At 39.6% G+C, this 21,467-nt stretch overlaps 1 protein-coding gene across 3 annotated transcripts in view; it reads right to left on the bottom strand.

Annotated features, from left to right (window-relative positions):
- Positions 1-21,467, bottom strand: part of LOC115212801 (WD repeat-containing protein 37) — a 203,003-nt gene that overhangs the window by 154,257 nt on the left and 27,279 nt on the right. For all 3 annotated transcript variants that reach the window (XM_036503539.1, XM_036503540.1, XM_029781509.2), the window contains 3 exons: positions 17,988-18,104; positions 16,452-16,637; positions 2,491-2,675 (listed from right to left, as the gene is read on the bottom strand). In XM_036503539.1, coding sequence (XP_036359432.1) covers positions 2,491-2,675; positions 16,452-16,637; positions 17,988-18,104 — 488 coding nt within the window. The remainder of the gene's footprint in view (positions 1-2,490; positions 2,676-16,451; positions 16,638-17,987; positions 18,105-21,467) is intronic.

Below are 21,467 nucleotides of genomic sequence, written 5' to 3'. Positions count from 1 at the left end.
TGAGACTGCAAAGGAAGAGGGTGTCTCCGTAGGATTATCGTTCACAGAACCATTGATTAATATTCAAATACTAAAACATTAATTATAATAATGATGATTATAATAATGATGATTATAATCATTATATCTTCTGTTAATATTTCTATCTAGAGATCGTTAATCCTCTTGTTTAATGCTTGTTTCTCCATGGCTTAGGCAGGAAAAAGTTTGAGGTAGAGTTTTTACAGCTGGGTGCACTTCCTGTTGCCCTTTTTTCAAATAAGAGATTTTATTGCAGAGGAATTCAAAAGTGTAGAGGAAACGGACAATTTGTTGACAAGAAATGTTACCAGACACGATTGGTTGAAGCAGTCCAGCCACAGACATTAATATTCCCATTTGGAACTGAACAGTGTAGTTATATAAGCATTCACTCAGAAATACACACACATATTCAACAGGTTTCTTTCAGTTTCCATTCACCAAATTCCTTCACAAGACATTGGTCAATCTGGAATTATAGTAAAAGATACTTCCCAAGGGGTCATGCAGTGGGATCAAACTTCTTAGCCACACAACCATGGCTACACCTAATGTTTATCAAGAATATTCAAATCAAATGAAATTTTTTTTCTTTTTTGCCTGACATCATTGAATTTTTTTTTTTTTTACTTATTCCAGTTATCAGACTGAGGCCATGCTGGAGTACCACCTTGAAGAATCTTAGTTCAATGAATCAACTCCAGTATGAGTAGTCAAGTTTCTTTTAAGCCTAGGACTTGTCCTATCAGTCTCTTTTGCCAGACCGCTAGGTTAAGGGGACATAAACACACCAACAGTGGTTGTCAAACAGTGGCAAGGGACATAGACAGACACAAAGGTGCACACAAACACACACACACACATATATATATATATACAGGGGTTAGACAAAATAATGGAAACACCTTAAAATTCCAAACAAATTTATTTTAATATGGGGTAGGACTGCCTTTGGCAGTAATTTCAGTAATTGAATTCTACGAAGTATGGACTCATACAAAGTTTTAATTGTTTCCAAAGGAAATTTTGTCCATTCTTCAGCTAAAACAGTCTCCAGTTCTTGTAGTGATGATGGTGGAGGATATCGACTCCTTACTTGCTTTTCTAAAATGCACCAGAAATGTTCAATAATATTGAGATGTGTGGATTGTGGTGGCCAGATAAGATGTTCAACTTCACTAGAATGTTCCTTGTGTCATTCAATAACAACTTTAGCAGTGTGAATTGGTGCATTATCATCCTGGAAGATTGCGTTTCTCTCCGGAAACAGTTCCGCAACCATAGGATGAATTTGATCAGATAAAAGGCCTAAATAGCCTTAACTATTAATTCTGCCATGAAGAGAAACCATTGGGCTGGCATATTTTCAAGATATAGCCCACCCCCCAGTTCATCACAGATCCTTCTCCATGTTTAACAGTTGGAAGAAGACAGTCTGGTCAAGTGCTTCTTTTGGCTGTCTCCACGCGTATACTCAGCCAGTGGTCAGAAATAAGGTAAAGGATGACTTGTCCAAGAAAATAACATTCTTCCACTGCTCCAGGGACCAATTCTGTAGTTTTTACTCTACTATAAATGCTTTGCAAGGTTTGTTTAGTAAAGTAGTGGTTTTCTGATTGCAGCCCTCCCGTGAAATCTGGCTTTGTGCAGCTCCCAATGAACAGTTTTTGTGGAAACTGGATTCTCAAGGTGGTCATTAAGCTCTGCAGTAATTTTGGAAGCTGTACTTTTGTGAACCTTTCTAACAATTTGTGTGAGAGTCCAACAGTCCCTATCTGAAAGTTTTGGCTTTTTTCTGGAGTTTTGTTTTGACGAGGAGGTTTTTCCCTCTTTAGCAAAAGTTGCCATTACATTTGAGACAGTACTTCTTGATACACCAAACATTTTGGCTGTTTTCGTTACACTAGCACCTTATAAACGAGCACCAACAATCTGACCTCTTTGAAAGTCCAATAGATCTGTCATTTTAATGAATTTTAATTACCTTTTTCTGATTATATCTGAAAATAAACAGCAATTTTAGCAAAACATACTAAGCAACACTAATAATAAATTTTAAAAAAAAACAAATATAAACAAGCTTTTGACGATTTTATAGATATTTCAAAATTATGATGGTATGATGCTAGGTGTTTCCATTATTTTGTCCAACCCCTATATATATATATATATATACATACATACATACACACACATATGACAGGCTACTTTCAGTTTCTGTCCACTAGATCCACAAATAAGGCTCTGATCAACCTGAGGCTATAGTAGAAGACACTCACGCAAGGTGCCATGCAGTAGAACTGAACCCAGAACCGTGTGGTTGGAATACAAACTTCTTACCACGCAACCACACCAATGATGACAGCAAAAGAAATTTGTTCAACATCACATGAAACTAAAATAGTCCTGAAAGGTGGAAGTATGCTATTAATTTCAAATAAATAAAAGTAGATATTTCATAGTACTAACCATAAATTCCAAATGGGACGGTAAAGTAAACTGCATTTTCCATATATGCGCAGTTCTGTCTCCGGAGCCTGTTAAGGCTAGATCTTGATTAGGATGGAATCGGATTGAGTTAACTGAACCTTGATGGCCAATATACTGCTGTAAAGCAACACCTGATTCAATGCACCAAATACGGGCCGTATGATCTAAAAGTAATCAAAAATTATAATAAAATTACTTATAATTTTCAAGAAATATCAATTGTGATCTTAGAGAAAAATATTTTATTTCAAGAAATATTAAGCACAACATATGTATAAGATTTTAAATTCATGTTGTGTATTTCTTTGGTAGGTTGATAAAATGACAGTTTTTTTTTTGGTAGGCATTTATGTTAAAAGAATAGAAATGAACAAAGATAAATATGTGGAACAATGGCTGCTAGAATTAATAGAAAGTTGGACAAAATACTGTGGTGTTAGTATTCTTAACACACAGCTTGGCTTAATATTCCTACTGTTGCATGGTTTCTGGCAAGGAAATATAATATCACAGTGTGCTAACCACACTTCCCTATGCATAGTAAGAACCTCAATGGCAACCTACCATCAGATCCAATGGTCTACAACCAAGATGACACAATAGGAGGTTACCCTATCAGTTGATATAAAATTTTGTATCCTTAGTTCTTGCATCTTGTATCTCATAGTTTGATTCCTCAGTAAGCAAAAGATTCCAAGTGTCTCACCCAACTCCACACATATCCAACCGGACTACTTACATAGTTCTAACAGTGTTTCTTCCATTACTGTAAAACAAATCATTACACAACTAGTCCCTATCCTCACCAAACTCTTTCATTACTTCCTTTCCACTTACATTTATCTCAATCTTTGGAAACATGTTGCAGAGTAACCCATACCAACAGACGCTACACCGTTTCTCCACAAACTCTTACTTTATTTCACTCTCAACATCTCAAAGGTGATAGAGACAAGCATTAAAAACCATATTTTCCAACAGCCTGAATCCTACATCGTCCCAAATAACCATAAGGTAAGATTCCATGAAAGTGCTTCTGCTGAAGATATGTTTCTCTATGTAACTCATGAATGAGTCCTTCTCCTTGAGAGAATTCAGACAAAAACAACTTGACATCAACAAAACATTGAACTGCAAACCACCAAACTGCCTAACTAAGGCTTTCATCCCCCTTCTCTCTGAGATCTTCAACTCCACACTCATTATGAAGAAAACATAATTAAAATCAGGAAGAATTCTGTACATCTCTCAATCTTCCCACAACACAACAAAAATTACATCCAAAAATGCTGGTCTTTCTGTCTAGAGCCAAACATATTTGAGCTCCAAACAGTTCCTGTTCATCTCAAGATCTAGACTAGGATGCTGCTGTTCCCACAATTTTGTTACCAAACATCCCAGACTTCATTTCACTTGCTACCCCCACCAAAACAAAAAGATCACCTTATAGATTAACATGGAATCAATTATCAATACACTGCCACCCTGCAGGTACTGCCTCTTCATCCTCTTCATTCAATACGGACTAATGCTCCTTGCAGTGATGGCTCACATGCCTTTTCATTTCGATAAATCACTCATTCTCTACCTCTATCTAAATTTTTACTCCTCCCCCAGTCCTTTCAATATTATCACTCTCGAATTTTCTCCTTACCCCATGTTTGCCTTGTAGTCATCCACTGACTTCATAATTGTCGAATCACATCAATCTCACCAATCTTAAAAGGGTTATGAAGATTGAGGAATGAATTCAGAATTATCCAAGGTCAAACACAATTCACCTGACATTTTTACATAATTACTTTTGACATAAATTATGTAAATTTGAATGATTAAAAATGCACCATAAGATTAGAGAGAGAACTCATGTTCCCAAGCTGTTGTAGTTTCTTTGTCTTTCCTTTTTTCTCTTGTTGATGAAGAAATAATATAAGTGTTTGGTGGGAGAGAGAGACAAACGTAAGCAATTGCAACCAGCATTTCGAAAATGACTGGCATTCCAGTCTGGATCCCAAAAAAAAGTGAAGATTTCAGTTGCAATTCATGAGTTCCAATACAAACTCAGTTATGTCAAATATGTTTTTATGTGTGTTGTGCTATAAATATCTGAATGAGAGGCACAGAGAGAGAGAGAGAGAGACTAAGGCAGTAAAATATGTATTCAAATATAAAGAGCACCAACGTATAATGCACACCATAGAAGCAATCCTGGAAAAAATAGCTCATGTAGAATACAATCTGTTTTTTTCTATTATGATGTATAAGAAAAAAAGGTGCTGAGTCACATGTATTATAATTGCTGAAATATCTGCTTAAAACTGTGACCTTTGAACTTGACGATTACAGACTGTAAAAGCGTAAGGTCTACTCTTGAGGGTTAACCTGAGAAAATTCAACAAGTATGGAAGGCAACAAAAGACATAATGCCAAATCTAAAAACATTCATTATAAAAAAACTTTAGATCATGCAACAGACATGTATATGATGGATCATCATCATCGTTTAACGTCCGTTTTCCATGCTGGCATGGCATGGCTTGGATGGTTTGACTGGGGTCTGAGAAACCAGGAGGCTGCACCAGGTTCCAATTTGATCTGGCAGTGTTTCTACAGCTGGATGCCCTTCCTAACGCCAACCACCCCGAGAGTGTAGTGAGTGCTTTTATGTGTCACTGGCATAGGGGCCAGTGAAGGCGATGCTGGCATCAGCCATGCTAGGATGGTGCTTTTTATGTGCCACCGGTATGGGGATCACGACTACAATTTCCATTTGATTTTGATTTTCATATTCATTATAATAATTATACTCTTTAACTAATAGGGGGTTTTTAATTTTTTTTACAGCTTATACTTTGATAATGACAGTATCTATATATAATCTTTATTGTCCCGGCAGGACAAGTGAGTCCATAACCCGTGGCCTTCTACATGGGATGGAGCCAGCCTACGTATGCATACCTTCCCTTCTTGGGACACAAAACTCTACTTGTGAAGACGTGATGAGGCAAGTGAGGATCAGAATCGAAATCGATCAATGGAAATTGCGGATGTGCTACCAGTGCCGGTGGCATGTCAAAACTCTGCTTGTGAAGACCCGTTGAGGCAAGTGACGATCAGAATCGAAATCGATCAATGGAAATCGATCAATGGAAATTGCAGATGTGTTACCAGTGCCGGTGGCATGTAAGAGAACTTTCCGTTTCGCGACCGTTGCCAGCACCGCCCCGTTTCGTGTCCGTTGGCAGCCTCGCCTGGCCCTCGTGCCGGTGGCACATAAAAAGCACCGTCCGTTCGTGGCTGTTTGCCAGCTCTGTCTGGCACCAGTGCGGGTGGCACGTAAAAAGCACCCACTACACTCACGGAGTGGTTGGCGTTAGGAAGGGCATCCAGCCGTAGAAACACTGCCAGATTTGACTGGGTCTGATGAAGCCTTCTGGCTTCACAGACCCCAGTAGAACCGTCCAACCCATGCTAGCATGGAAAACGGACGCTAAACGATGATGATGATGATGATGATTGATTTATTAATTTTCCCATTAAATAACTCAAAGAATATTTTTGACAATGGTAATATCATTACATTCTGGCCTTGTGTACTCAGGTTTGACAGCAGTAATTCCAAGGGTCTTGTGTCTAACAGTTGTACTAAACATTTAATGCATTCTCCTCATTTATAGAAAAATGTAACATTGTCACAGTGAATCATCGGTGTGCTTGGACGGACAATAGGTACGACTGACAAACTTCCATTCTGCTGTCACAAACATTGTGACACACCTGACACATTTAATTCTTGTCTATAATGTGCACACTTAATATTCAAGTTTAAAAATCAACAAAAAGGTATATATAATACTCATATAAATATGGTAGTCAATAATCTCTGAACAACAGTCAATAGCAAGAGAAAGAAGGAAAGACAAAGAAGCCACAACAGCTTGTGAACAGGTCTGTTGAGCTGTCTGTCTGTCTGTCTGTCTTTCAATGCTATCCATTATGATTGCTTCGTCTCGTTTTAATTGCAATCCACTTGGATCACACTTATAATTACATATTTATATTTTAAATAATTATACAGAGAAAAAACAAAACGACGTTCATAAAAATGTATATGAATCATTTTAGAAAAATTACTATTCACTTTTGCAATAAATGTTATAAATTGTAACTTAAACCTCATTGAGAAAACCATTAAAAACAAAAAATAGTTGACCAATGCAATTTTTAAACACTTTAAGTCCACTCTTTTTATAAGTTAATAAATTTGTGTGCAGAATGAAATAACAGAAGTGAGATTCTGAGGTTTTGTTAACCCATTCAAGAGCAAAAATCTCAATTATCCTGAGAATAAAAAATTCCACTATAATTCATACGGTTTTAATTCCACTAATATAGTATAATTAAACTATGAAATGTCAAACGAGTAAATTATACAACCATGTCTATGATTAAGAAGCTCACATTGCAATCACACGGTTCGAATTTCAGTCCCACTGCATAGTCCCTTGGGCAAGTATCTTCTACAATAGCACCAAGCAACCAATACAACAGAAAAGAAGGGCATCAGTGGTATATGGTGGTTGCTGAAGAATTGGTTGTGCTGCCACACCCAATGCCTCCAAATTTCAAGCAGAGGTATAACAAAAGTTTTCCATTAAGATTTGTGATTAAATTAATGAGTAACGCTGGTATTTATAAGGAATTTGCCATTTTCGATGGGTGTACACTGCACAACCAGAATATATGCCCCTGATATATATATATCATCATCATCATCGTTTAATGTCCGCTTTCCATGCTAGCATGGGTTGGACGATTTTACTGAGGACTGGTGAACCAGATGGCTGCACCAGGCTCCAATCTTGATCTGGCAGTGTTTCTACGGCTGGATGCCCTTCCCTAACGCCAACCACTCCGAGAGTGTAGTGGGTGCTTTTACATGCCACCGGCACACGAACCAGTCAGGCGGGACTGGCAATGACATATATATATATAAGGTTCTTGAGAAGATCTGCCCACTTCAGTGAAACTGAATTCTAGAAGCACTGTGTGTTCCACCCACATGTAACAATCAACCTTTTCCCACATCCTACCTCAAAAAACCAAACTACATCTCCTCTTCTTTTCTTCACATTTCTTCTTTTCATGCACTATGCTTATCTCTCGTTCCCCAATCCAGTCCTCCCTGCCCTGCTTGCTGTATCATTGCTATCCCATAGTTCCCCACCCCCTTTATACACCCAGGTTTCACCAGGCACTGCATTCACAACCCTCACACTCTCTGCATCCATGTGAAGTCTCTACTCATCACTCACACACTTTTAGTAATATCCTGTCATTTATGACACCTGTACCTTGAGGGTATCTCCTGCAACTTTGCCATCATCCATTTCTTCCTTGCTCTACTCTAACATCCCATTTATATTCTGATCCCTGTTCCTTTTGAGTATGCCCGGACACTTCACCACCATCTCTCTCATTCTCTATCTCTCTCCCCCTGACCAGGTAACCATGTATCTCCTCTATACCAAGACACCTGTTTCTGCTTACCACACACTAACTTTTCATCATCTGGCATAAGATCACCCCCCCTCCAAAGCTCCCTCCCCTCTCAAAGGATCTTTGTCTTGCAAGTTACCTGGTGACCTTGCCAGTACTGGGGCTACACAAAAAGCACTCAGTCCACTGTGTGGCAGTTGGTGTCAGGAAGGGTATCCAGCCATAAAAACCATACCAAAACAGACACTGCAGCCTGGAGCAGTCTTCTTTCTAGCCAGCTCCTACCAAACCATCTAAGCCATGCCAGCATGAAAAGCAAACATTAGATGATGATGATATATATATATATATATATATATATATAACCCATGCCAGCATAAAAAATAGATGTTAAATGATGGTGGTGCTGTGTGTGTGTGTGTTTCACTACCATCACTTGACAACCAGTGTTGATTTGTTTGCACCCCATAACTTAGTGGTTTGCCAAAACAGATCAAGTCTGCTACTTATTCTAATAAGTAGCAGAATTTAAAAATAAGGGGTCAATTTGTCAACCAAATCCATTATGATGGTGCCCAAGCATGGCTGCAGCCCAGCTCACTTCTGTTTCTGCCGCCACCCTTAACACAGAATTTCCTTTACAGCTCAGATAAATAAACAATAAGCAAAATAATTACAGATGTTACTCAGTGATATATTAAATATTAGCATTTATATTTTTTATATCCTTGTTACACAGCGGAGGTTCAATCAATGTGTTCACATGGTGTACTTTGTAAGACTACCAAATGTTCTCTCACAAATACTACCGACCTCTACCCTTTCTGTCTGTTCTTCCAATCCTCCAGGGGTGTCAATGATATTCTTGCCACAACAATATTAGAACACTAATTCTCATCTCTGCCTTGCAGCACTTGGTCAGTGAACCTATTCACTACATGTTGGAGATCACTTTCTGAAGAACCAAGTAGTCCCATGCTTTGTGAAAATATCAGTTGACCAATCTTACACTCACTGCACAATGGCTACATATGCCAAACCAATTCATAAAAATTTAAAAAATGGAGAGTTGGCAATATGCACCCCTGCCAAAGTCCAATACCCACTTGAAAGGTTTCGACATGGTGCCATTCACCTGAATACAAACACCTGGACATTCTTAAAGGAACTTCACAGCAACTAGAGGTTGCCATGTACGTTGTCACCTCTGCTTTTCATAATTTTTGTGAAATGGATTGACATGCACAACCATTGTGAAAGTGACATCACAGTTGGCAGTGTAGGATCAGTGTCAGCCGATATTTGCTGCAGACAACATGGGTTCATCAGAAGGTGATCTCCAACATGTTGTGAATGGGTTCACTACCCAAGGCAGGAATGAGAATTACTGCTGCAAAGACTGAGACAATGGTTCTCTCAAGAAATTTGTCCCAGTGCACTCTGCATGTTAATGGAACATCACTGAGACAAGTGGAGAAGTTCAATAATCTTGAGGCTGTATTCACAAGTGATGGGAGCAGGAGGTTGAACTGAATGCTAGAATTGCAGGTACTGGCATAGTAATGTACCAGATCCAGCATTTGACCCCTCAGGAGAGGAGGGGTTGGCAAAAGGGCCAAACTCATCATCTTCAATTCGGTTTCCATGTCTATCTTCACTTATGGTCATGAATGTTGGGTAATAGAAAAAGGAGTACAATCACAAATACAAATGGCCAAAATGGGGTCCTTCAAAGAGTCTTTGGAGTAACACTACTGGAGAGGGTGCATAGCTCAAAGATCAGGGAGTCTCTTCAGGTCAAGCAACTACTTCTGTGCATTGAGAGACCACAGCTCCAATAATAATTAGAATGTCATAGGAAAGAATTGCAAGTTCCATGAGTGGGGGAGGGGCTGTTGCTCTTTCCTGTTTTTAAATTAGTCCTATAATGTCTAATTCAAGAGATTTATAGTTAATTAATGCAACTCATTCATTAGTTAACCTCCCATGTGAAATATTGCATCAAGAAATGTGCAAAATATCAAAACCAGGATATAAAGTCATTGAAATCTATCTCATTGTTTTACAAATACTTTGCAAATCAAATTTAACTAAAACTCTTCCTGCATATGAATACACACACACACACACACACACACACAGTATAGAAATAATATAATCCTTTAATGAGTGAGATATAATTCCTTCTCGTTAAACAAATATATTCCTAATTCCTACTAGTTTTGAACAACTTCATCCTTTCCAGAAGAGGCCACCTCTACTCAGTGTTTTATAGGCAGATAATGTTTTGGACTTGAGCATTAAATAAGTTGAGGTTTGTCTTTCTCCAGAGTCTTCACGGAGTTCCATTTAACACACAAATCTAAACCAGCCAAAACTCTATTATGAGACGAAAATTCTACTTCATCCTGAAGAAACTCAGTCAAGTAGAGCATTGATAGTACAGCAAAAATATCTCTGTGCAAATGGTATGGAAACTCATGTGAAACCGTCAGACATGTAGTTAGTGGATGATCAACACTGGTCTAAAGGGAGTACAAAAGAGGCTATGACAAAGTTGCACAGCAGGTGCACAAAGTGTGCAGGAGATACGGTCTAGTGTATAGACAACTGATACATACAGCAGCCTTTGTCAGTCACAGGGAATGATCAAATGAAACCCAGATAGATTGTAATACAATCTGTACAGATAAGAAGCTGCAACATCATCATTTAACATCTGTTTTCCATGCTGGTATGAGTTGGACGGTTTGACAGGTGAAGAGCTGCCCAGGCTCCATGTCTGTTTTGGCAGGGTCTCTACAGCTGGATGCCCTTCCTAATGCCAACCACTTTACAGAATGTACTGGGTGCTTTTTATGTGGCACCAGCACAGGTGTGTTCACATGACACTGGTACAGGTACATTCTATGTGGCATGAACACCCACAAGCCCACAAGACTAGGAATGCTCAGCTGGAGATAGTTGCAAGGGACATGCCTGTATGCAAAGACAACCATCATTTTACTTAGCTTCACATGTCTTCTCAAGCACAGCAAAACGCTTCCCTATCATCTCCTCTGTGAAGCTCAACATTTGAAGATCCTTTCTCACCACTTCGTCCCACATCTTCCTGGGTCTGTCCCTTCCACATGTTCCCTCAGCACTTCTTGATGTGTCTTCATTCATACACATTACATGACTGGACCAGTGCAGTCTTCTCTCTTACACATTTCCTCTGACCTTTTGTATTCCCAGTTTTACTCTCAAATTATTGTCATACATGCACACTGACATTACCCATCCCAGTGGAGCATACTGGCTTCATTTCTTTCAAGCCTTCACATATCCTCAGTAGCCACAACCTATTTATCACTGCCATGTAGCATAGCAGTTCGCACACAGGCATCATCCAATAATCAACCATATGTCTCTTTTCTATGGAAAGAGACAAAAGCAAGGATGTTCACTGACATAGTGGCACCTGTTGAGCAGAGCATTGTGAAGACAGAGAATGGAAAAGCCAAACGGCCTCAACACCTGGCATTTGAAGTGGAGAATGTGTGTGTGTGTGTGTGTGTGTATATGTATGTGTGTGTGTGTATATGTATGTGTGTGTGTGTGTGTATATATATATATATATATTTGTGAGTGTGTGTGGTGTGTGTGTGTGTATATATATATATATTTGTGAGTGTGTGTGTGTGTGTGTGTGTGTGTATATGTATGTGTGTGTGTGTGTGTATATATATATATATATATTTGTGAGTGTGTGTGTGTGTGTATATATATATATATATTTGTGAGTGTGTGTGTGTGTGTGTGTGTGTGTATATATATATATATTTGTGAGTGTGTGTGTGTGTGTGTATATATATATATATATATATATATTATATATATATATTATATATATATATATAGAGAGAGAGAGAGAGAGAGAGAGAGAGAGAGAGAGAGAACCTCAATAGTGAGTATAATGCCCATCATGATTGGTGCACTGGGAACTGTCTCAAAGAATGCAAAAATTTGGCATGATATGAGGTAGTATTAAAAAGTTTCCAAACTAGTTCTGTAGTACACCAACAGATGGCAGCACATAGTTGCATGCACAGCAAGAACTAGCAGTGACCTTTATGAGGTAGTGTGCCAAGTGACATCATTGTGTTTACTTTACAAGTTGTGAAATTTGAGTTTTTTTTGTGATTACATGTATCTTGTAGTCTGTGTTTTTGTGATGGTCAGAAAGCTGGAACAAAGAGCTAACATGAGATTTTGCATTAAACTTGGGAAGTCCACTCCTGAGACATTGAGCATGCTTTGGCAAACTTACAGCAATGAGGCGATGGGTCGTACGCAATAGTTCAAGTGGCAGAGGCACTTGAAAAGCAGAGGGATGTCACTGGAAAACAATGTGCGATCTGGAAGACCTGCCATGAGCATCATCCCAAGAAATGTGGCAAAAATTCATCAGCTTGTGCATGAGGATCGTCAGAGGACAATCAATGACATTGCTGATGTTGCTGGTCTGTTGTATAGGTCCGTGCAAGCAGTCCTAGCATCTGAAATGAACATGCAGCATGTCTGCCTCCCACCAGCTGACCACTGAGCAAAAAGAACATCAAAGTTTGTCAAGATCTCCATCAGTATGCTGCCGATGATCCATCCTTCAAGTTGAGGATCATCACCGGTGATGATAGTGGGGTCTATGTGTACAACCCTGACACGAAGCAGCAGTCATCACAATGCAAAGCCCTTCATCACCACGACCAAAGAAGGTAGGACAAAGCCACTGCTCAATGAAGAGCATGCTCATCATTTTTTTTTTGGCATCCACAGTATTGTACATCGAGAATTCCTCCCCCAGGGTCAGGCCATCAATTGAGAGTTCTACTGCAACATTTTGAAGCGTTTGAGGGAGAACATTGAGCAAAAGCAACTGAATCTGTAGAACATGAAGAATTGGATTCTTCACAACATCAAGGCACCCTGTCACTTGAGCTCCCCTCACTCATAAGTTTCTCACCAAAAACAACATGGTGTTGCTTCTGCACCTGCCCTATTCACCAGATTTAGCACCTATGGACTTTCATCTCTTCCCCAAGATGAAAATGTAGCTCAAAGGTCACAGTTTTAACATTCTTGTTGAGATCAAGAGTGAATCTCAGAAGGTCCTTGACTAACTTAAGGAAAATGACTTCCTCCAAAAGTGGCAGCAATACTGGGACCAGTGTAGTGCTGTGCAAGATGACTATTTCCATGGAGATGATGTCAAAACTAAGGTAAATAAGTTATCTTTTAATTAAACATTACTAGTCTGGGAACTTTTTGAAACCACCTTGTAAGTTGGAACTACCTGACATATTGAGAGTACCTAGTTGATGGCCATGCCCAGGACAATGCATGGATTGAAGAAAGGGTTGCCTCTCTAAGCTGCAGGAAGGAGCTGAGATATCATCATCATTTAACGTCCGCTTTCCATGCTAGCATGGGTTGGACGATTTGACTGAGGACTGGCGAACCAGATGGCTGCACCAGGCTCCAATCTGAACTGGCAGATGAAATATATAACTCAGAAAAACATCAAAGCTGGAGAGAATCATGATGATAACAGACAATGGTGGTACCACTACCATTGTCATCATCATCTGTAATAACCTGGAATTTAATATGATTTTATTTTGAGTAGCTTCTTATATGAACAAAATTACTGTAGCCAAAATTAACAAGGTTGCACTACCAACTCAGAGAATAACTGTTGTGGAAGGATTCTGACCACCCTCCAAGTGACTATAAGTGGACTGATTCATTGCTATAAAATAAAGAATGGTGAGCAATTGATTAAGGAAGCAGTTCGCTGTGAGCTGTTGTCAGACAGCATTTAACCTCATGTAACAATAAACATAGTGTATCATGTGAATATTTTCTTTCCACCTGCTTTGTTAGATTATTTATCCAACACCAGGATATAAAAATAACAGAATTACAGCCTCATGGCTTTAAAAAGAATTAAAAGTAAAAGTGAAATTTTTTCCAAAATAATTTTAAGAAATTAAATGTCTAAATGTTTGGAATAAGTTATTGTTCATAAAAGATGGACCCCCCCTCCTTTGGTCATGAATGGCCATGGGATTGCACCTAGGAAGTTCCCCTTTAAGGCACAAGTCCAGGCAAGATTGTTTATGGAAGACCAGCAGTCACCCATGCATACCAGACTTAGAGAAAAGGTCAATACAGCTTGGCACCAGCGACGTCCCCACAACCCATTTCTACAGCTGAGTCATACTGGAGCAACATAAAACAAAGTGTCTCAGTGACAGCTTTAGAGATGAAACCTTTTCAAGATTTGTACCTAAAATACATTTCAATTGGTTTGATCTTCAGTCAACATCAGGTGTCTTGTCCCTGGAAATCTATTTACATTGTGGATTCAGACAAGGAGTCTTTAACTCTAAACTAATAATGGCAAGTAGAACAGGTGCTTCTTCTCAATATCACTGACGCATGTATTACATTTGAGGTTACATTTTAAATTGCTTAAATATATTTTCTTTCATTAAAGGCAACCATACTCAGCTAATGTCAGCATTAGCCTTATTATTTTGTTTCCAACGAGTGCTATGTAGACCATTTTTTGATTTTATAGGTTTTTACTGTATTTATCTTTCAGTATGGAAATTATATTCCTTAGAGTCTTTGATCACTTTTCCACACATTTATATATTCAGCCATTCCTCACTTGGGTGTCTCTATTTTCATTATGCTCCTCCCTCAGGTCTTAACAAGTCTCCTACTTTCTCTTTGACAGGACTTTCTACAAAAGTATGGCATGTTATAGATCCTCCATTTATATTCTTGCCATTCCTGAGACTTTGGTGAATCATCTGAAAAGAGTGGTATTTGAACCCAGAACTTGTGTTATGCATATTGCATATTCTCTGAATTCTATCAGACATTTCCGTGGGTCACAGACAAAGAGGAATTCGGTTTGACCTTTGCTTTGTGTTTTAGGAACTGCTATGGGTGACAAATATAATGGTTTATTTGTTATTCAGGAAGGAGTTTTTCAGATGATTCATTTCTTTTGTAGAATCTGATACAATGGTGAAGATTGTTCTTTGCCATAACAAATTAAAAATTAAATGTATAGACGTCAGTGACATAGTGGACAAGATTATGACCAGCCTGAGTTTAGATATCAAGGTTCCTATTTCAAATTCAATCAAAAATGAACTTATCCAGGAATAAGACACCCCATGAGGACCACAGATCAAACCTGTCAAAACATAGGATATAGAAATAATGTTATCATCATCATTTAACGTCCACTTTCCATGCTGGCATGGGTTGGACGAATGACTGAGGGCTGGCGAACCACATGGCTGCACCAGGCTTCAATCTTGATCTGGCAGACTTTCTACAGCTTGATGCCCTTCCTAACACCAAACACTCTGAGAGTGTAGTGGGTGCTTTTTACGTGCCACCAGCACAGGGCCAGTCAGGCGGTACTGGCAACAACCTTGCTCGATTTTTGTTACACATGCCACCGGCACAGGTGCCAGTAAGGCGATGCTGGTAACGATCACGCTTGAATGGTGTCTTTTACGTGCCACGGCACAGAGGCCAGATAGCCGCTCTGGCAACGATCACGCTCGGATGGTGCTCTTAATACCCTACTAGCACGGGGCTCGAGTGCCAGTAAGGTAATGCTGGTAATGATCACGCTCGAATGGTGCCTTTTAAGTGCCACTGGCACGGAAGCCAGTTAGCCGCTCTGTCAATGATCACACTTGTATGGTGCTCTTTGCACCCCACTAGCACAGATGCCAGTCATCGAATTTGATTTTGATTTTGATTTCACTTGCCTCAACAGGTCTTCACAAGCAGAGTTTTAGTGTCCAAAAAAGGAAAAGGTACGCATAAGTGGGCTGGTAACACCCCTGGCATAGGCCACGAGATTATGGTCTCATTTGGCTTGCCGGGTCTTCTCACATACGGCATATTTCCAAAAGTCTCGGTCACTAGTCATTTCCTCAGTGAAGCCCAAAGTTTGAAGGTCGTGCTTCACCACTTCATCCCAAGTCTTCCTGGGTCTACGTCTTCCACAGGTTCCCTCAACCGCTAGGGTGTGGCGGTTGAGAGAACCTGTGGAAGAGGTAGACCCAGGTAGACCTGGGATGAAGTTATATTGCTAATAATTGGAAAAATTCAAATTGTATTAATTTGAAGTGAATTATTAATGAAATATATATGAGGTAGATGTTATCTTTTTACATGTAACCAGAATAATATGAAACTTTAGTCCCAGGAAACTAGTGGTAGCCAACAACAGCCAAAATAATAAACGAATTTACCACATGCTATGGCATAGAAGTGATTTCTTTGAAGAGATGTATGTTGATTGACTGTAAATATAATAAACAGTCACTTATATGCAACTGGCAATTAAGCAATTAACTTACCTGCAGATGCTGTACCTAAAACTGGATGCCCAGCTTTTGACACACTGACTTCCCATACTCCATCACGATGCCCAGAATACTCCCTCACTAAATTGTATGCAGTAGGAGCTGTCCGAAAACTGGAGACTATTTTACTAGTTGATACTTTATAGGTTGACTTGATCTTCTGTGAAATTTGACTTGCAGCTGAATAAGAAAAGTTTCCAAATTACTCAAGAAATAAGACTGTACTAATGGTATATCTGAAAGGGAATTCAGTACTAAACAATAGCTTATAGCACAGTGGCTTTAAAAAGGGAAAAAGAGCAGACAGTTACCTGTGGAACACAAACCACACATTTACAACCAAGACAGATGTGATACCATTACACTAAACTAACCATCTGACTTTCAACCAACCAAAGTAGATGCTTTAATCTCAAGCATCAAATTTGGATTTTTTAAAAATGTTATTGCTTTGTATGTGAGATGACAAAGAACCAGAGTGAATGGTAAGACATTACAGAACCAATCCAACCCATGCCAGCATAGAAAATCAGATGGTGATGATGAAGATTATGGTGATGATGTAGCTTAAAGACTCTACTCCTTGGAGCAAAGGCATCAGGTTTATGGTGTAAGTTATATCTGGAAGATTTAGTGGGTTGGCATTGAAAATTATATAAATCCTGGAACCAAGAAGATCCCCACAGAGCCAACAGTTTCAGTCTAATTTAGAACTAAATACTACAATAGATTGGGCTTCAAAAGACAGGACTTCAACACCCTCTCAAAAAATAGAAGGGGTACAATACATAGAGAAAATACCAACAAACTGAAAGAACAATTGGATAATCTTTTGTGTAATAAGGAATCTAGATTAATAATAATAATAATTATAATGCATTATGATATTTTGAATTAAAATCTTCCACCAAACCTTACTCACAATTTATGTTCCTAACACAAGCTTAATGATAACTAAGTTATTTTACTAAATTCTTTGTTATATTAAAAGTAATTGAAAAAAAAAAAACACAGATTATCTCAAAATAAATACGGTAACGAAAGGGTTAATTCAATAATTTATGACCTGCAATGCTAATTTGTATGACTTCTTTTTCAATTTTTAATTTCTCTCTTTTTTTTTATGGCAGTTGTCAAACATAAAATGGTTTTTAATCTCTGCAGATGTTACATTAAACATTGATAAAATTCAGTTTCTTTCATTTTCTTCTCACTTTTATCACTTTTATAACATTTTCAAAATTTTTTCCTAAATAAAAAGCAAATCACTCTTAAAGGTGATTAGTAAGTCACACATCTGACCGAAAATCAGACATTAAAAATCTTATCCTCCAATCACTAACCTATTTCTAACTCACAATCACAAATACTTGATATGTCTATTGTAATGTGGGATTTAGAAAAATATGGCCTGAGGAATTTTTCATTTAACATAATTCCATTAATATTGTTGTGGCTCAGAGGAAATTAGTTTTAAGTACAATCAGAATATACATCAAAAAAGAAATAAAATTCATATAAAATACATACATCTTTTGGGTTTGGCAGATATTTCTGATGAATCTGTAATATCTGGAGCTGGTTTATCAATACTACAGTTTGTATATGTCTCCAGGCGTTCATTTAAAGCTTCAACTTTCTCTTGTACTTGGAAAATAGAAAAACAATCCATACAAAGGTTTTTGAATACTGATGAGAAACATTACGGAACAAAGTATATGAAAAACTGGAAACTCATTTCATTGAGAACACATAACATCGAAGTCTTTTATTATGGTTTTCCCAACTCTGCAAAATGAAAACTTTGGCTGTATGCCATGCTTGAGAAGAAGACGCATCAAGCCAAGTGGAATCACACTTGTGGCAGATACTGGCGTCACGTAACTGGCACCTGTGCCGGTGACACATAAAAGTACCCATTAAACTCTCAGAGTGGTTGGTGTTAGGAAGGGCATCCAGCCATAGAAACCATGCCAAATCAGACTGGAGTCTGATGCAGCCCCTCAGCTTACCAGCTCTGGTCAAACCATCCAACCCATGCCAGCATGGACAACAGACGTTAAATGATGATGATGATGATCATCATCATCATCATCATCATTTAACGTCCGCTTTCCATGCTAGCATGGGTTGGACGGTTCAACTGGGGTCTGGGGAGCCCGAAAGCTGCACCAGTCCAGTCAGATCTGGCAGTGTTTCTACAGCTGGATGCCCTTCCTAACGCCAACCACTCCGAGAGTGTAGTGGGTGATTTTATGTGCCACCGACACAGGTGCCAGACGAGGCTGACAAACGGCCACGCTCGGATGGTGTTTTTTATGTGCCACCGACACAGGTGCCAGACGAGGCTGGCAGACGGCCACGCTCGGATGGTGTTTTTTATGTGCCACCGACACAGGTGCCAGACGAGGCTGGCAGACGGCCACGCTCGGATGGTGTTTTTTATGTGCCACCGACACAGGTGCCAGACGAGGCTGGCAGACGGCCACGCTCGGATGGTGTTTTGGTGTTTTTATGTGCCACCGACACAGGTGCCAGATGAGGCTGGCAAACGGCCACGATCGGATGGTGCTTGTTACGTGCCCACAGCACGGAGGCCAGTCGATGCGGTACTGGCTACGGCCACGTTCGGATGGTTTTCTTATGTGCCACGTGCCACCGGCACTGGTACCACAAAGATACAAATTCCATTGATGTTCATCTATTTTGATTTGTTTTGATTTGATTTGATTTTCACTTGCCTCAACAGGTCTTCACAAGTGTCACAAGAAGGAAGGTATGCACAGGTGGACTGACTACGTCCCAGGTAGGGGCCATGGGTTATGGCCTGACTAGTCTTGCCGGGTCTTCGGATGGTGTTTTTATGTGCCACCGACACAGGTGCTAGATGAGGCTGGCGAACGGCCACGATCGGATGGTGTTTGTCATGTGCCCACCGCACTGACTACGGCACTGATGGATTTCTTGTGTGCCACAGGCACTGGTACCACAAGATACAAATTCCATTGATGTTCATCTATTTTGTCTATTTTGATTTGATTTGATTTGATTTGATTTTATTTTCACTTGCCTCAACCGGTCTTCACAAGTGTCACAAGAAGGAAGGAAGGTATGCACAGGTGGACTGACTAGTCTTGCCGGGTCTTCGGAAGGTGTTTTTATGTGCCACCGACACAGGTGCCAGATGAGGCTGGCGAACGGCCATGATCGGATGGTGTTTGTTACGTGCCCACAGCACGGAGGCCGGTCGATGCGGAACTGGCTACGGCCACGTTCGGATGGTTCTCATGTGTGCCACCGGCACTGGTACCACAAAGTGTGTGCCACCGGCACTGGTACCACAAAGATACAGATTCCATTGATGTTCATCTATTTTGATTTGTTTTGATTTGATTTTCACTTGCCTCAACAGGTCTTCACAAGTGTCACAAGAAGGAAGGTATGCACAGGTGGACTGACTACGTCCCAGGTAGGGGCCATGGGTTATGGCCTGACTAGTCTTGCCGGGTCTTCGGATGGTGTTTTTATGTGCCACCGACACAGGTGCTAGATGATGATGATGGTAATATGTATATTGAGTTCTAACAACAGATTAAGTATCAGTATGCCTAAGCAAAATCACAATATATCATCATCATCATCGTCGTCGTTGTTTAACATCCACCTTCTACACTGGCATGGGCTAGATGGTTTGATGGGAGCTGGCCAGGCAGGAGCCTGCATGAGACTTCTGTGTCTGTTTTGTCATGGTTTTTACAGCTGGATTCCCTTCCTAATACCAACTACCCAACAGACTGGACAGAATGCTTTTACATGGCACAAGCACACATGAGGTCAGTTTTGGCATGATTTTACAGCTGGATTCCTTTCCAAATACCAACCACTTCACAGTGTGGACTGGATGCAAGACAAAGATCCTGTGAGAGAAGAGGAGACACTAGAGAAGGTGATCTTGTATCAGATGATGAAAGGTTTGAGTATGATGGAGAGACAGAGAGGTAAAAACATGTCTTGCTGCAAAGGAGGTACATGATTAATATCATCATCATCATCATTTATGATGATGATGATGATGATATTATTCATGTACCTCCTCTATAGCAAGACATGTGTTTTAATATATATATTAAAAGCACCCAATCCACACTGTAAAGTGGTTGGTGTTCAGAAGGGCATCCAACTGTAAAAACTTTGCTAAAACTGACCTTGCCTGTGCTTGACCCCCATAAAAAGCACTATTCATCTTCCATGTGTTTGAACCATGTAAAATGCACAAAGTCCACTCTGTTGAATGGTTGATGTTAGAATGGCATTCAGCTGCAAAAATCCTGCCAAAACAATCACAGAAGTCTGGTGCAGGCTTCAGCTTGACTGGCTCTTGTGATACTGTCCCACCCATGCTAGCATAGAAGACAGACGTTAAACGATGATGTTGATGATGATATATATATAATATTAACATCCACTTTCCCACACTTGCAAGACCCAGACCAAATTTGTTGCGGCAGGTTTTCTATGTCGAGGTTCTTCCTGTTCCCAACCCTCAATTGTTTCCTGCTTCCAAACAAGGTAATATTTCCCTTAGTCTTTTAAACATGAACAGTACACTAGCAGGACATGTTTTCACAGAGGACTGCAAACAAATGCCAGTGTTTGTAAGAATGGTGACATTGCTTTTAATCAGTATGTGATGTTAAGACAAAGAGATATGAGCTTATATGCTTCGTTGGATGTGCAACAGTGTGATTGCCTTAAGAGAAAAATTGGGTGTAAGAGCCATTGGATGTGTACAAGAGAGAAGACTGAAATGGTATGGTCATGTGATGCATATGGATGAGGAGAGCTGCATGAAGAAGTTCCAATCTCTAATTGTGGAGGGAACCTGTGGAAAGATGTGGGATGAGGTGGTGAAGCATGATCTTTGGATGCTGAGTCACACAGAGATGATAAAACTGACTCAGACTGTTTGGTGATTTCTGCACCTAAGAAAATATGTGAAGAAGCTTAGTG

The sequence above is a fragment of the Octopus sinensis genome, linkage group LG6 (genome assembly GCF_006345805.1).
Source record: "Octopus sinensis linkage group LG6, ASM634580v1, whole genome shotgun sequence".
Classification (NCBI taxonomy): Eukaryota; Metazoa; Mollusca; class Cephalopoda; order Octopoda; family Octopodidae; genus Octopus; species Octopus sinensis.
Note: the sequence above shows the minus strand (reverse complement) of the source record. Positions and strands in the feature narration are given on the sequence as shown.